The sequence below is a fragment of the Scardinius erythrophthalmus genome (genome assembly GCF_964197995.2).
Source record: "Scardinius erythrophthalmus genome assembly, chromosome: 15".
Taxonomy (NCBI): domain Eukaryota; kingdom Metazoa; phylum Chordata; class Actinopteri; order Cypriniformes; family Leuciscidae; genus Scardinius; species Scardinius erythrophthalmus.
Window position 1 is genome coordinate 35,709,891 of NC_138235.1, and position 18,336 is coordinate 35,728,226.

Sequence of the window (18,336 nt, forward strand, 5' to 3'; positions counted from 1 at the left end):
CAATATATGGAAAAACTGATAAAGACACAAAAGCTGTGTTTACTTTTAAGTCTTCACGGTTACTTTTGTACATGTAAGCAGCATTCTCTACCGTGAACAAGATTATAGCGTTATTCCATGATGCTAACGTACAGATCAAACGTTAAATCTGAGGTAGTAGACATCTCTCGGCTGTTTAGTTTCCTTAACATTATGTCACTGCGCTTCCTTAATCTCAGTGATTGTACACACTGTACAATGACAGTAATGATTGCGTCGATTTTACCATATCAATCCGAGTACGAGTCTGATGATGAAACATTGGAAGAACTAGTTATTCAACCCGAACCTCCATCGCAAGGACGACTTGAACAGAACGTTTCTCAGAGATACGCTACTCAGTTTGAGGTACATTATGAGATGTTGCAACTGTAATTCCTCCCCATCAGCATTAACAAGAGTATGTCTATCAACAATCCAATGTGTATATTTCGAATTTATTGCGCGTTAGATGTGGGAACTATATCAATAAAGGTGCATATGTTCGCGAATGATTGATGTAACATAAACGTTTGTAAAACAAATCTTGCTCCATCCTTTATCTTTACTCAAAGTAGTAAGAACAACAGACAATCTACATTAATAGACACAGTTTTAGGTAACGGTGAGCCACAGCTGATTAGCAGAAGTATTTCAGTAAGACAGTAATAACGTGAGTTAGCCGGTTAGTGGGAAACTTACATAATATAAAACAAAAAACAACGTATTTTGACAACGTACCTGGTAGAAAATATATACATCAATAATTATTCATATTTACAGGTTGTGATTCTTAGGAGTAAGCTGGTCCAAATAAACTGGGTACCGACCCATCTTTCAAGAGCAAGCGTTTTGCGAATTTCCCATTGAACTCGTAAAATGTAACGTAAAATGACGTTTGAGGGCTGGTAAAGTTGTTCACGGGTGGACAACGTACAACATACGCAGGCATTATGCAAATGTATTTTCTAGTGACCTAGAACCATCACACAGTGGGATTGGAATAACAAACGACTCGTTAAGGCGGTTCAGAGTCAATTCTTTCTTGTGGGAGACAATAACTTTATGTATTGTGCACTTTCGACTTTACAACTTTGCAGAACGCTTACATTCACAAACAGCTGCGTGAAAGGGAAAATTCGAAAAACCATAATAGAGACACTTTAATATGGTCAAGCTGGGTTTTTTTTTTTTTCTTCAAATTTGGTAGTTAATTGGTGGTTTAAGACATTGCCGCTGGTGCCGAGTTCAACCACCTAGCTAGAAACCATGTTCCAAACGTTCATTTTCTTAAGCTAGTTTTAGCTGGATTTTCAGAAGTTATAGACTGCAGCTTTCATCATTATGAATATTAAACCCAGCAATCCTGGCTTCCATCTCACATGCCTATCATCAGCTCGTTTTAATAAACCTATTTTCTTAATTATTAACAAATCAGCCCAGCTGTACTAAATTAAGAGCCATTCTTGATTTATCCATATGCATCATGCTCATAAACGCAGTGCAATTATAAAGAAGCAACCTGATCTGGCAAAACTAGCACAAAATAAGCGACCACCAGAATCCAAAATATCAGCCCTGGTTTTCATAAATGGTTTCAGTCAATGCTGATGCAATACGGCTAACCATTTTAGGAAGCTCTGAATGCAAATAATCTTTGGGAAAAAAAGATGTAAAAGGAAAGGTTGAGAATGTCATATGATTTTAGCACAGCCAGGAACTTAAAGGGTCCATTTGATGCAGAGAGGATTGTGAATTGCTCAGCAGCAAGTTGAAAGTGGGTTAGGAGTGTCCGTCATCAATGGAAAACAGGAGCTGATTTCTGAGAAAACCCCATTCAGTTCCTGGAAGCGCAGAACCCTTGATATATGCCTATTTCCTTTGAGTGTCTTGCTTATATGCGAGAGCTCTCTCTGAGACTTAAGAATGTTACTGCATTGCATTTTGTACAGTACATCTATTGTTTTATTTATTTATTTATTTATTTTCAATTTATTACAAAATAACAAGTATTCTGTCAGATTTTTTTCATGTTTTATTTCTTGTTAATTTAGCCACTGTATCAAATAAATATCTAAGGATGTGTTTGTTGTCTTCTAAGAGAGTCGAAATGTAAGCAGATCTAGTAGTTTTTAAGGCCTTTCTGTATGCAATAATACGTTCCTTCCACGAAATGCGAAATATCGATGCGAAATGCGAAGTTTTTTTTTTTAAGCTGCGCTCCATTTTTTGGGCTGCTTTCTTGAGGGCCCAAGTGTGCTCGTTATACTGCGGCGACTCTGACTATTTTCAGAACTGCTTTATTAGATGAAATTAACTCATTTAATAATTGAACAACAGCTGAACAACAGCCCTTTTCCTGTTATCAATATAAAGCTGCTTTGAAACAATCTGTATTGTATAAAGCGCTATATAAATAAAGGTGACTTGACGACTTTTAATGCAACCTGTTCTCACTCCCAAGGTTCTAATGGGAGTCACTTAAGACGCTAAAGATACCTCAAGGCATCACTATATTGATTGTATAACGTGATTTGTCCAGATCCACCAAATTGAATCAGACTTCCAAAATTAGTAAGGTGCAACCAAACGTGAGAACACTTTGACCTTTGACACTCCATCATAGGTTGTTACAACAAAATAAGATAATTGCCTGCACAAAATATGAAAGCATTGTAATCTAACAAAATAATATGTTACAAAGTTTACAGTGGCTTCATAAACTAATTTAAAAAAATAAAAGAACAAAACACACCTGCTGCACATTCACTGTTATGCATTTTCTAGAAGTAGAGTTTAAAAACCTTGCTGTATTTTTGTGAGGTTAATTAAGAGAATGTGCACCGCCATCTTGCTCCAACGAAGTGACTTGAACACACCAGACCTCGTAAACACACCAGACCTCGTAAACACACCAGACCTCCCAAGAGGATTTGAATGCACCATTTGCCCCGCCCCTCCTCCACTGTGATTGGACGGCTGGTTAAAAAGTGACAGTGATGAGTGCTGCGTTTTACCCAAAGTTGAACATTTTTCAACTCTCGGCATCTGGAAGAAAAAGGCAATCACTCTGCGTGAAATAGACGCTCAGCGCCGTTTTTTTTTAACACACACCGCTCCCATTGCACACAACTGAAAAAATACGCTGGACTTAGAAAATAAAAACGCTTTGGTGGACACGTGGCCTATATACTACTATAGTTTTTATTCATATTTTGGATTATTTTATTTTCCATTTTCATTTTAGTTAAACTTTTAGTAATTTAATAATAAAAGTTGTACTTTTTTTAAACGTCTATATAATTTTTATTCATTTTTTTATTTAGTTAGTTAAGTTATTTTAGTACACTGGTAACCCTGTGTTTGAGCTGCTTGTTTTTCTATCATAGTCACAGAATTCACAATTTAATGACCCTAAAATATGCAGTGATTTAAATGGTAGCGAGGCTTCCATTAGCATCTGTGTTCACGTTAATCTTGCATCAGTTTGCATATCCCATGATTTTTGTCTAGTTTGATTACTTCTTGAGGGATAAACCACTAGGTTATGTCCATTTGAGTGTTGTCAGATGAATTATAAAATCGATGTGAAGACTCGAAAATTACAGGTAGCTTGATGCAGTTTGGAGGGGTTACTGCTTCTTAAATGACCCTCTTGCACAAATGGCTGAAATGTTCTCTTACATTGTGAACTTCTGATATGTTGCAAGTCTTCTTAATAGTCCACATGCTCACTTGATCTCTTAGGACTGAAATGGCCATAATTTGTGTAAAAACATGTCTTGTAGAGCATAATTGCCTTCGGTTATAATCTGTGCATGGCTGCATGATGAACTTTCAGCTTTGGATTTGGCGACTAATTGACAACCGAGGATGGATCGTTTGGCTAAAATAGGCCATTTACCAGCAATCTGACCTCAGCGACGAGGCAAGGTCTTGACTGCAGCTGTAATCTGAAAGGAATACTGAATGCTCTGAGGGCTTTAATTGCATTGAGATTAATGAGTGGGAAATAGAGAGGGTTTTCATTGATGAGATGCATTACAAGCCTTCAGATTGCAGTTTATTTCTGTGTGCAAGTCATGGTTCTTTCTTGGGGTTTTTAAAGACAATTAATATTCAGTAATATTATTGATTTAACTGCATTGAAACTATCGGATGAGAACTGAATTGAAGCTAAATTGAGCTGAATAATAGCACTGTAGAGCTGCTTTACAGTTGGAACTGAATTAGTTTCATAATGAATTTTGCCACATTAACATCGTTATTTGCTTGTCTATTGATGTGAAGCTGCTTTTAAACGATCTATTGGGTAAAGCACTATATAAATAAATGTGAAGGGAAGCAGTGCATACTAAGAAAACTGGAAAGAGCAAAAAGACACAGGCAGAGTTCAATCATGTTTTTTTATAATGCTATGCACTTTCCAAGGCCATTGGTGAACCAGAAATAATGTCAGTCATGGTTTTGAATCACCTTGACTTATTATTTGGTAATAGTGTCAAAAGGTAAGACATTGTTACACAAAATTAGATTTTAAACAACCATGATTAACAAGATGATATCTTGATGTTTCTCACTGAATTGATGTTGTTACACAGAGATTGGTAGGTCTATTAGTAAAATCCGTTGACTTTAGCAATCATTGTTGCATTAAGTTTGCATACCTGTAACTCAAGAAGTATTAAAGATATCTTAATTTCCTTTCATACTTTGGTTCGTAACAAACCCTATCTGGTTTAATACCACAGTATTGGGGATCTCAATATGGCTCCAAGTATAAATTGTTCAATTGTACACATTTTCAATGGTCGAAAACCAAATGTGGTTAACTTTGCATGCAGCTGATCATTTTTCTTTTAAAGAGGAATGTCTGAAGTTGAAACTAGAAATGTATCTGTTTCTGAGAACTCTTAGTGAGATAAAATGTTTCGTGAATACGGCCCCTGGTGTTGATGAATATCTCCCAGAACATTGTGAGAGCCAGTAACTGATGTCAGTAAATCTGATTTCAAGTTCTTGGCAGTTAAGCACGTTTAATCAAAACATGCAGATATGACGCATTTCCATAATCTAGTAGCTTATGGCCTTGGGAACTGTTTAACAGGCAATCTGACTCCATTCAGTAGATTTCAGATGCTAGTGCAATCAGTTGTTTCATGCTTACAATTATGGCGTTTTAGATTATGATTATTGTAATGCAAATAAAAAATTGTCTATGCAGTTGTCTATGATTAAGCATTTGTATCCATCTAATGTAGAAAAAAGACACATTTACTTATATAGTGCTTTATAAAACAAAGATTTCTGTCAGGCAGCTTCACAGAAATAAACAGGAAATTAATATTTTTAATGTTGTCAAATTCATCAGTACCGGAACGACTTTGATTTCTGTTAAGCAGCTCTATAAAGACAATATTCTCATTAATAAGCTCATTTTAGTTTTATGTTGATTCAATTTAGCTCAATAATAGTGTTGATGATGCAAAGTTCATCATTTATGAAACAAATTTGAAGACAATAGTGTCACTATCCAGATTAATTCAGTTCAAGTCAGAGCTGTCAAATCGATATTTCTTTCAATATTTCAAATTTTTCTTTGTCCCCTGATGTCAACCATTAAATGCACAAAGCCATATGATAGAAGCAGATATGATTAACCTTATAAATGTCCTGAGGTTAATTGGTTTAATTGTAGTGAAAGTGTGACGAAACCCCCCGTTTGCACTGGCCATTTCATACTACAATTGTAAAATATAAAATAACACAGGCTGCAGGTAAAGAGCTTTTCGGTTGGTGTCATTTCACACAAAAAATTAAATCTATAAATGTTTTTCATCCCCATGTCGATCCAAACCTTCTTTCATCTGTGCAACACACACACACACACACACACACACACACACACACACACACACACACACACACAAAAATTCTGAAGACCATGTTGGTTAATTTTTTTCCATGCAATTTTTCCCATGCAATTACAAGTAATGGGGACTGACGCTTTCGAGCTTCAAAAAAGACCCGGAAGCACCATAAAAGCATCATAATTGTGATTCACACAACCAAACTTATGTCATATGATGGCTTTGTGTGAGAAACAGACTGAAATTGATGTCATTATTCAATTAAAATAATTGGTTGTTGAGTCAGTGAGATGAACTCGATGTAACTGCACCAATGGATTCATTGAAAACATCCGACTCAAAAGAATGACTCATTCATGAATCGGCTGATTCTCTCTTGAACTCTAATAACGTAGCCAAGGAGAGCAGGATGAATGTAAAGATGTCAATTTTGGTGAGTTCTTCAGACAAAACTCTCATATGTGACAATATAAATAACACTAGACATGCAAATGTTGCATGGACGTTTAGTCAAGTCATCTTCTTTTATATAGCGCTTTTAACAATGTAGATTGTTCCAAGGCGGCTTTACATTGATAGTAGGAAAATAAAGTAACAGAGATTGTTTTGGCTTTACAGCAGCTCTACAATAAAGTTATTGTCCAGCTAAAGTTAGTTTTGATAGATTCACTTCCGTCGCAGCGATCATTAGTTATTAACTTAGGGGCCGCTAACACGACACCGTTTTAACAGAAAACTCTTAAGTTCTTTCAGCGCAAACTTCAAAAACACGAACCTGTGAGAACGCTGATGTTGTGCACATGCGTATTACGAGTTTAGTCTATAGGTATGCACATTCTAATATATGTGCGCAGGTGTGTAGTCCTTCCCTACAAACCAACCCTCAACAAACCACTTGTCTGGCCTTAAAATTTATAATACAGAATTTGTAGCGCTTCCGCGTAGCCATGCGAACCGGAATTATCCTGACAACGCTTTTTACAGAGGTAAAGGGAGGGAGGCCTTCACAGGGGAGAGACTAGTTGACACTTCAGGACTGCGTTGTCGTCATGTTCAGGCGCAGGTCCTTCATCAGATCTGGATACGGCCTGGATCCGGCGGACTGCGCAAAACCTCGGGAAATATTTTAAAATTTTATAAAATTTTATATTTTAAAATATTATAATTTTTTTTTTATCCTTTACAAATTCATTAAAGTAGTGGCCTTATGTGGAATATTCATTTATTATTGTCCAACTTAAGATGTATAAGCTCAAAATTAAGTGTGTTAGCATGAATATATGGTTCAAAGTTTCATCCATTTGAAACCATGGCTGTGCTTATGCATAGGACTGGACAATATTGAATATTTATGATAATAATGAAACATAGGCCTATATACAGTATATATATAAACAAGAGCCAATTGAAATGGAGAGCAGCTCTCTCAATAATTGTATGTGTTTTTCTAGCACTGTTGTGAAGGTACATTTATCATGTCATTTCACCATGATTTCCTCAAGAGATCCTTCAGGAAAAATCCTCATAATCAAATTTAAAAAATCACCTCGTCAATCACTCTCCTCTCAAAACACAAACAGACACACACGCACACACACACACGCACACACACACACACACACACACACACACACACACACACACACACACACACACACACACACACACACACACACAGTTGATTCTACTAATAACAGTTGCAAACCAGCTGAGAAAATGTCTTTGAGTTCTTTCTAATGGTTTTACATTTGACAGCATTTCAACAGCTTACCTTTTATGATTATTTTGAAATCATTCATCAATAGACAGTCCTGTGGTGTTACTTTGAAATATCACCATGTGAAAAAAATATTGTTTTAAAAAAAAAGAAAAAAAAGCTGTTTTAGCTTTTACAGGGACATGTTATTGAAAATGCACGAGTGGCCATCAGTTGTGCTCATTTTAGACGGATTTAAAGGAATAGTTCACTCTGGTTACTTAAAGTCCCCGTGAACCGGAAGTTGCAAACGACTTTTCTCCAGTGTTATGACGTATTTCCCAGTGAAACGGAATATTGAACAGAGGGCAGGGTTTTACTCTAGCGCTCCTCCTCTCCATCTCTGCTCATAGCAGACTAACGGTTTGAGGGGAGTGGTTACGCGTTGCCCAAACCAATTCCTCAAACCTACGTCATCGGAGAAGGTCCTCCAATGCAGAGGGGAGGGGCATTTTCAGATTTTGATTAAAGATTACCATGGTAAAAAATTTTTTTTTTAAATATTTTCTTGCACGGATTAATTGTTCACCACAAGACTAGTAATATGCGCTAACAAAGTAAATAGGGTCAATTTTGATTTCATGGGGACTTTAAGTAATAAAAAATATAAAAACTTCTCTTATAAAACAGCTTTTTTTTTCTTCATGGCAGACTCCAAATATAAATGTCTTAATGAGAAACATGTTATACACAACATGTTATAGAGCAGTGTTTCATTTATTATGTGGTTAAACTATTTCCACACAAAATCAGTTTGAGGTCAATGTTTTTGTTAATGTTATCACCTCAATAGCTCCAATGAGTTTAATAACTTAATACTAATAATATTTTTTAATTGAGACATGCTTTAATGTGTTAAATCACCAAATGAATTTGATCTTTTTTTTTCATTATTTTATTTAATTGTGTATGTATAATTTTAGAATTTAATTGTATTTATTTTATATAAATAGTGGGTATAATGAGAAAAATTATATTGAGGGTTATTTGAACCGAGAAATGTCCAGTAAACTTTATAATTTTGGCCAAAAATAGTGGAATAGCTTGATCATGGTTCATAACACTTGTTGTAGAGAGGTTATAAAGGCAGCTCTCCTGTGCGTGTGGCTGTTTCCCGCCACGTCGGCTCACTTATATAATGTCCTTTATCTTCCCTTAGAACCTTTTATCCATCAGAATGATGATATAAGAAATTATGTAATTTACGCCATGCAAAGATGCAAGGTGTTTGCAAACACTAGACCTGTGCAAGGAAGTACAGCATTTGAACCCAACACAATTTAATTGGCTTATAACTTTATTTTCTGTAGGCGTTGAAAGCGGCATGTTGTATTCTATTAAACGTTGTTATGCAAGCTTTAATTGTAGCTTGTTTTGATCAGAAATGTACACGCCAATTTGCGTGACATTCTCCACATCGCTGCAAGGTTCACCTCCTGCTAATGTAATGGCGCAGCAATCATTTGAAGAAACACTGCATTGATTTTGTACAGAAAATCTATTGTTTTATTTAAAGGCCAGTGTTCTCGTAAATTTCTCACCTCAATACTTCTTTCTCCTTATTTCTGATTGAGATATAAAGTGGAATTTATACAACACTATAAAAGTGCACAAACCTTTTTAGCTTTGCAAGCTTTAATTCAGACATTGTTTAGTTCAGAAATGTAAACAGCAATATGCATGACATTCTCCATATTGCAAATGTCATTGTATTGTATTTTATACAGGTCATCTCTTGTTTTATTTATTTAAATGCCAACAAATGTATTTTTTGAGAAGTGTCTTGCTTGTGCAATGTTCCATTAAAATAAATGTCACTCATTTTGATACGTTATCATCTACATCTCTTACATTCAGAGATTTTGAATTGTGACTTAAGTGCCCAAATCATATTGTTTGCACAACAGTTTTTTGTGTATACAAGGAGATTATGATGCTCTTTTCAATGATAAGAATAAACTGGACATATGCTTCATATTTCTGTTATGAGTTTCTAATGATGATTGTTTCCTCTCCACTGAGAAAGATCAGCGAGGGTGAAAACGCACTGTTAACGGGAGGGGATAAAGTAGAGAGAAATAGATTTGACATTTCCTTAATAAATCCATCAGCACGCAAGCCCAGATTGAAACGTCACTGCGACTGGATACGGATTACCCACAATGCTCACCAGGGGTCACAGCGTTGAAAGAGAGGAAGCGATGCATACAAATATGGCCATTTACACTGACCCGACACCAGCTGTGCCATCATAGCATCAGAATGAGAAGCTCATGGGCTGTGTCTGAAATCGCCCCCTATACTCTTCAATAGGGCACTATTGAGGGGACAGACATTTGTAGTGGTGTCCAAAACCACAGTGGATGTTATCGAGTGCACTCATTCAATCCCATAATGCACCACAACGACGAATGTGCAACCGGTGTACACTCAATGGCTAGAGAATACCCATAATGCACTGTGACGGTCATGACAAATGAGAGCGTGCAGATCTCAAAATGAACCCAAACATTTCTTATCAAATTCTTCTGAGATTAAATGATCTGAGCTTCTGTCCACATTCATTTATACCTTTTCATGCTATTACTGTATGACTATGGAGTGCAACAGTCACGTTCTGGAAGTAAAAACCAAAATTTTCTCCATAGAAAATTTATTTTTAACAGTAGGCACGTTTCCATTACAGATTTGCGCAAAACTCTAGTGATTTTTTTTCTAAATGCCAACAAAAAAACTATTGCAAAATGACTGCGTTTCTAAAACTTCATTTTTTCCTCTGCCGATAAGTCATTCCAAAAATCATAGCAATGGACGTTGGTAGGTTTATGTATATCTCAGCCACTGCACTGGCCATTATTATTAATCAAAGGAAACGTGTGTTATCCAATCATTAATGGCAAGGAAAGACCCTTAGCCTATACTTGAGAGCGGCACATATGAGGTGTTTCTGGGTGTTTCTCCCTCATATCTGCTTCAAGCTCTTGATTGTGGCATTTGTTTGAGGTTAAGAATCCAGTATTCCTGTAATTCTTTTGTCTTTTATGAATTTAATGAAGAACTCTGTTTCGTATTCTGTCCAAACATCAGGTGACTGTAAATGCGCAAAAACTGTTTCCATTGCAGTTTTGCGAAATATTTCTTTTTCGAATTGCCTGAAAAACCACCTCAAGCGTAAAAACTTGTTTGCGATAAATGGGAGTTTTTGCGAAATTGACGTGTTTTCATTGGGCATATTTTCAATTCGCAATTTCAATTTGCGCAATTTGAAGGGTAATGGAAACGCGGCTAATAACTTAGGTTGTTAATTGATGATATTTGCTTCCATCAGCCTAGTTTTAAAATAATCGTGTTTAACAGCCGAATTCGAAGTGGAAAAACTACATTACCCATGATGCTGTACAGAAAATTCCACCAGTCAGAGTCACCCACTCCCATGAAGCACTGCAAATCTCAAGTTAGCCTCTCAAAATATTTGTGTATATGTACATACTGTATATTTATACTTTATATAAAACAATATATTTTAAGTTTGTTACAATAATCAACATTTTTCAATTAGTAGTTTTATATTTCTCCATTTTAATTTGATTATGCTGTTTGCAATGCTTCATGGGATTGTAGTTCTTTACCTCACTAAAGCCATTAAATACCTTATATCTTTAGTATTTTTGTCCAATTTAAAAAAAAAAAAAAAAGAAGCTTTTAACACTTAAATTAACTTTTTTTAAATACTTTTTAAAGGAATGAATAGGGAAAAAAACTTCTGGAACCAGCGCTGCTGAAAAAGTGGGCGAGCACTAATGCACTCTATTGAATCGTGCGTGACTAGGCATATTTTTAGCATTTGAAAGAAATCCAAGATAAACTTCATACTTAGATGAAACATAACTGGGATGAACTAAATGAAGTTTCCTAAGCTATGAAAGAGGGGAAAAAAAATCCTCTGGCCATTGGCCATGCAAAATGCAAGATGTTCTGAGTGCTTTTGAGCATATTAATAAGCAGTTGCTAGAGTCTAAACAGTTCACCCTTAAGTCTCTGAAACAATAAAATATATTTTCAAGGAGGAACCTAAATATCAATTGCATTTTCTTGTTCGCCTACATCTTTGACTGTATATCATAACCGTACTGTGCTTGAAATCATCTCTGATTTGAAAAAAAAATCTGAATCCATCCTATGCAGGAAAAGGAAACGATGTGAATGTGAAAAAGCAATATTTTAGCTTGAACCTCTCATTGCACGATGCCCTGCGGTCATTAATATGTAATCTCTGGCTGATGGAGCCAGCTGTTCATCTGCACAACAGAGGCTGTTTAGAGGGCACCTTCTCCAGCGATAATCTCGCAGCTTTTGTGTGGATGACTGACTGCTCGCGTTGTAGTGAGATTTAGCTGTATTCCCAGAGGGATGAGCGCGTGTGGACATGATGACAATGATGTGCTTTTTATAGGCACCTAAAAAAAATCCTGTTAAAAGGCCTTGAAAGGTCAAAATGTGGTCTGCTAAAATTCCATCAGGATGCGACAAGATGTGCTGCAGAATAAAACAATTCAAGGCCATATTCTACACCTATGACACATTTTTTTCCCTGACCATAAGTGACAGTTAAGACATTTATAATATTACAAAAGATTTCTATTTCAAATGAATGATGTTCTTTTGAACTTTCTATGAAAGCTGCTTTTTTGGTTTAAAAATGATCCAAAATAAATTTTTGAGCAAGCACATAACCAGCCAGTGTTCAAAACTCGCTGCTTGCCTCAGCTCAATTCTAAACTGTAAGCTTGTAGTAATGTTTTTAATTCCAGTGGTACTGGTGGATTTCTGCGGGAAATTTGAGCATGTCTTTGCGTCATTACGCCACATCTGTACACATAAAGAAGAGTCTCGGAGGCACATTTCGACCCTCATTCTGACATCTGTCTGAAATGATTTTAACGGGCAGTTCCTTAACAGCAAAAGTATCAACGTCCCCTCACTATTGCACCTTAGTGTTTTGAAAATATTATCCATATAAAACCAAAGATTAATGAAATAGTTTACTCACCGTTTGTGATGCAGGTGCTGTCAGATCCAATACATTCGGCTGCTTCATCTTTCAACTAAAGTTTCTTTACGAACTCTCTGTTACACTTTGCCTCGATTAAAATTCAAAGCAAAAGTGAAATGCTCCGAACAAACATATAATCCTCAGACGCAATTAAAAATAAACCATCCACTTGTTCCTGATGCTGGGATACTTCTGAAGTCTGTAGAGACACAAATGAGCTGTTTATATGGACTCAAAGCGAACGTTCTTTCACACTTCCTCAAGCATCTGTATATCCAGTGTAGACATTGTCAGTGATTGTGGTTACGTTTACACGTGGCTGGCTATTTTCATAAATTGACATTTCACCCTCTCCGTTTTTAAAAATAACATTGTGCACACCTGTCAGTTTTTAGAAAAGTATTCGTTTACACGAACCCGTGTATATATGCCGTCAAGAGCATGCCAAACCTGTAGGTGGCAGTGTAACGAGAAGCTCAAGCCCACGTTAGCCAACCAGAATCCCGAAAATAGCAACAACAGCAATGAATACTGTGACGTTGGTTGCCTAAAACTGTTTTTCTCAGTTTACATGCAAATGGAGTTTTCCAAAATCTCCACTCTGGCCGGAGTTTTTAGAACGAATCATTTTCAGAGGCGAATTCTCCGTTTGCGTGTAAACGAAGGACACAAACGAAGGGAAATGTCTTTGTTTTTTTTTTTTTTCAAAATAACCATGTACGTGTAAACGGGGCCTATAATGGCTTCTGTTTGCTTTTGACGCAACACTCGCCTCTGGTGCAGACAGGTGTCAACCGTTAACTGAACACCAGTGGGCGGAGCCTATGTGTCTGGAACAATAATATCCAAAGTAGCCATTTTTGGAGCTTGATAAAATAAATGCTTTGTTTATGAGGATGTTTTAAGCTATGAAAATTACAAGATTATTTAAAAGACCACTTAGCCTATATGTCAAAATATCATGTCATGACCCCTTTCATTTGTATTAAAGGTGGTAACAGTGATTTCAGGCCCAAAAATATTTTTATCACATTCTTCTAATCTTTCCTAACGATCCGCTAGCTGCCCGCCCCACAAGCATGCTGTCAAAAAAACGCGTCTCTGTAGGCAGCCTAGGCTCTGAGATCTGCACACAAAAACAAATGGTTTAGCCAAACACTCAAAACCAAAACAAATAGTGTTCCAACCAATCACCGACAGGGGGAAGGTGTTGTGAGGTTTTGAGCCAGCTTTTTCTTCAGCTCTGACTTCGCGTGCAGCCGTGCACAAGCACAAAACCTCACAACACCCTCCTCCTGTCTGTGATTGGTTGGAACACTATTTGTTTTGGTTTTGAGTGTTTGGCTAAACCATTTGTTTTTGTGTGCAGATCTCAGAGCCTAGGCTGCCTACAGAGACGCGGTTTTTTGACGGCATGCTTATGGGGCGGGCAGCTAGCAGATCGTTAGGAAAGATTAGATGAATGTGATAAAAATATTTTTGGGCCTGAAATCACTGATACCACCTTTAATATTTCCCAAAATTACTGTTTTAATAGGTTTGATCAATTAAATGTGTTTTTTAAAAACATAAAAAAAATCTATCTGACTGCAAACTTTTGAACGGTAGAGTTATATACATCAAGTCACCTTTATTTCTATAGGACTTTAAAGGTAGGGTAGGCAATTTTCGCAGAGGCTCGCAATAGTAAGCTAGCTTTGAAATCATAAGCTTCCGTCATCCCTTCAGTAAGTCTCCAAACCCACGGCTCCTTCAAAACACATGAACAAACACAGCACTCTGCAAAGCATCACGAGACGAGAGACGGCGTTAAACTACCTCATGTCTCAAAACACATAACATTACAATAATAATGAACATAACTTAAAGAGTACTGACCTGTACCACCTTACTTCTGCAGATTCATTTCGCCATTGATAGTGTTGACACTGTAATGTATAAATTCGAGTCACGAACCTCTCCGATATCGTCATGTGTTTTCATCTCATCCAAATTACATTAGTTATGGTGATGGCAGCATAAGTTCATTGTCTTGGTTCAGGAGGAACTGTAAAAGGCAGCTGCTGTTTCGTTTGTGCTGCTCGTTGACTGACGTCTGTCTAACTCATTGCATGAACGTGTTGATAGGCAGATAGGACCGAATGCAATGATTGGACGAACATTTCATGGTACGCCTTCCACATATGAGATATATACATGTAAACAAACTGAGAAGAGACTTTCAACCAGCATAGCAAAAAAAAAAAAAAAATCTGGAACAAATCGCCTACCCTGCCTTTAATGCAGATTGTTTAATAACAGAGTTAATTTCAGCTGCAGCTCTACAGAAGGCAATAGTGCCATTATTCATTCACTTTGAGTCAGGTTCAATGTTGATTAAATTCAGTTCAATTGCAGTGCCAATGTAGCAAAATTAGTCAATTATGAAAAAGTCAAATCAGCAATAAAGCAGCTCTACGGAATACAAGGGTGTCATTATCCAGCTCACGTCTGTTAAATATATCTCTGTCTGCTCTCCGTCAGTTTGATGTCCGGTCTGGCGGCGTTGGATGCGAAGTGCTCCAGTCGGCTGGGCCTCATCACGGTCTCCTACTACCTGTGGACCACCTTCCTCGCTGTGGTGGTGGGAATCGTCATGGTGTTGATCATCCATCCAGGTGGAATGGCACAGAAAGAAGATTCAGAGGACAGCGGGAAACCCATCATGAGCTCCGCTGATGCTCTCCTGGATCTCATAAGGTGAGAAAGCCCTCATGTTTCTCCCTCATATCATTCCATGGAACACATGTTCTATGGAACACAAAAGAAAAGAAAGTCTTTGATCCAGAAACATGACTCATGATATTAACCCAGCTAACAGGGAATGTTCTCAGAACGTTCTGGCAAGGTTCTCTCAAAGTTATGAGAAACATTCTTCTAGTAACATTAATAGAATGTTTATTCAAAGTTATCTGGTCTTTAATAACGTTCTCAAAATGTTAGCACAAAAATATTACTAGATCGTTCATGGAACATTTTATTTGGATGTTCATCTTACATTTGTTAAATGTTTCTACTTGTTTCATAATGTTCAGAGAACATTTAAAAGTAACATTCCCATAATATTTGAAAAATTATAACGGAATGATCCCTTAACATTCTAATTACTAAGAAAAACACATTTTTAAAATATAAAAAAAATGGATAACTTAATTGAAACGTTAGCAAAAGTTTTTATTTTTGATAGCTGGGAAATTGCCATTTTCGTTATCAACAATACCTGGCAAATAAAAACACAATTGACCGTTCGCAAAACCCCGCCCTCGAACGGTCCTCGTCCAATCCTAGCTCAGCAACTGTAACTAAGGAGAAGGACCTCCGTCAAACATTGCGATTTCAGCAACATGGTGAAACGATGCGCCTATGGCACCTGCAAGTCTTACACTAGGTACCCCAAAAGTTTAGAGGGAGGGGTCTTTTTTTTTTCGCCTTTCCAAAACCCAAGACCCAAACGAAAAGATGCCGACAATGGATTAAGCAGTGTGGGAGACCTCACTCACAGCTAAATGCCTCGAAGATTAATAAGCATACATATGTCAGCGTATATAACATAGGCCTATATAAGCGTCAGTCACGCCCGTTTCACATATACTCCGTAGTCCGTTTACAGTGCGTTTGCAGTACGTATTTTCTTTTCCCGCACCCATGTTAACAGGTAAAGCTTTCACACTGCACGCGGATGCTGCAATCGTTTCTGCACCGAGTCTATTTTTGCTGTGCTGCACGCGCTGAATTAAAGTGACAGCGCATGGTTCTTGGTCAAAATGAACACAGATTGACATGAAAATATAATAATCTCACCAAAAATGCATTTAATAAAATAAAATGTAGTAAACTCACCATAGCCTAAATGTATTTTTGGACTTGCAGACTTGGAGGAGTTCCGTTTGCACACAAGCACACACACAGGCACACACACACGACTTGTTTAAATACATTTATATTGTTAATAAATAACAATAAATTGTTGTTGTACCAGCAATATCTTCAAGTTGTGTTTTTCACTGTATTAATCTCAAATGTCATGATTTGCCAATGCAAGAGAGTAACAGTTAGCCTACCGGCACCTTTTTCCCCCACTTCAAGCACTGGCCTCGATTGTTGTAATATTCCCTTTGCTTATTTTAACATTTTGAACATTATCCCTCCACTGCATATTGCAGCCCTTTCTGTCGTGCCCTGGAGGATATGTCTTGCTGCATTCTTCTTCTTGCTTTTTTTACGGCTGATCGTGTCTGCTGCATTACTCCAAAACCAATCACTTATACCGGTATGGAGCTCAACCCAGCCATGTGTCTGGTTCTCAATTGTTTGACGGGCGTAGTAACAATAACAAGGGGGCGTGGCTTTTGCAAACGGTCAATTTGATTTATGAATTACTAGCAACTTGGTCAGTAATATTTTACAATGAACTGCAATCACAGATACAATCTCCAGCAACCTGATTGTGTTTCGATTGAATGTGTAGCTGTCCTAATCTCGCATGACCTGTTTGAGAGCACTCGAGTGTCTAAATGAGTCACAAACACACGTCTAGAAGGATTGGGAAACTATTGTAGATTTGAGTGTTTTTATAAATGCACAGTGACCCTTAAACGTACTTGGACACTTAAGACACATTGCAAATAAATGCATTAGATAATAAAATGAACTATAAACAAACACAAAACACAAAGTCACACAATTTTGACTGTCTTCAACACTAGATCTATTGTTTTAGGTTTGTGTGTTTTTACTTGAAAAGTGTGCTTATGATAAATGACCCTTGGTTTCATATTTTGTTATCTAATTCAATGATTTAAAGTGTCCAAATGCATCTTTGTGCCGCTGTTTGTATGAGCTCAGCATCAACCAACTTTTCAATATTTGTGTCATTTATACTAATGCCTGTGTTTGTAGCTCAAATAAACTAATATATATATATATACAGTATTTATATATAGACAAGCTGTACACAGAAAGTGAATTACTGACCCTGCTTGAAGCAAATGCTGCCATTGTTTCTGCCTCCAGGAATCCACGTAACTAAAATAAATTACACTCCATCGTTACACACACTTCATCAGCTGAAGGTCATTTTATTAGAAACATACTGTAAAACAGCTGTTTATGTAGACAAAGCCATTTAAAAGGCTCTCAATACATTCAGAACCTTCACATGGACTGCTGGCAGGATTATTTGGTTTAATCATTTATTTAATTAAAATGACAGATAAAAATGGTTTGCAATGTCATAGTTCATTCCTGCCCACATAAGAATAATTTCCCAAAAGAATTGTCACTTAACACTCTGGAGCTGTTCGGTTATTTTTCACTGAAAAAGTGAACATTCTAGGTTCTGTTTTTAGAATTTTAGAACCAATGAGGTTCATTCTCATGTTACGCATCACGTTTGAGCTTCTGCAAGAACCAATGAGGTTCATTCTCATGTTACGCAGCACGTTTGAGCTTCTGCAAGAACCAATGAGGTTCATTCTCGTGTTACGCATCACGTTTGAGCTTCTGCAAGAACCAATGAGGTTCATTCTCATGTTACGCATCACGTTTGAGCTTCCGCAAGAACCAATGAGGTTCATTCTCGTGTTACGCATCACGTTTGA

The 18,336-nt window shown here is 37.0% G+C and overlaps 1 protein-coding gene across 1 annotated transcript in view; it reads left to right on the plus strand.

The window, feature by feature from the left end:
• slc1a7b (solute carrier family 1 member 7b) overlaps positions 1 to 18,336 on the plus strand; it is a 58,699-nt gene that overhangs the window by 18,252 nt on the left and 22,111 nt on the right. The window contains exon 3 of the mRNA XM_081386787.1: positions 15,221 to 15,436. Within this exon, the coding sequence (XP_081242913.1) occupies positions 15,221 to 15,436 (216 nt within the window). The remainder of the gene's footprint in view (positions 1 to 15,220; positions 15,437 to 18,336) is intronic.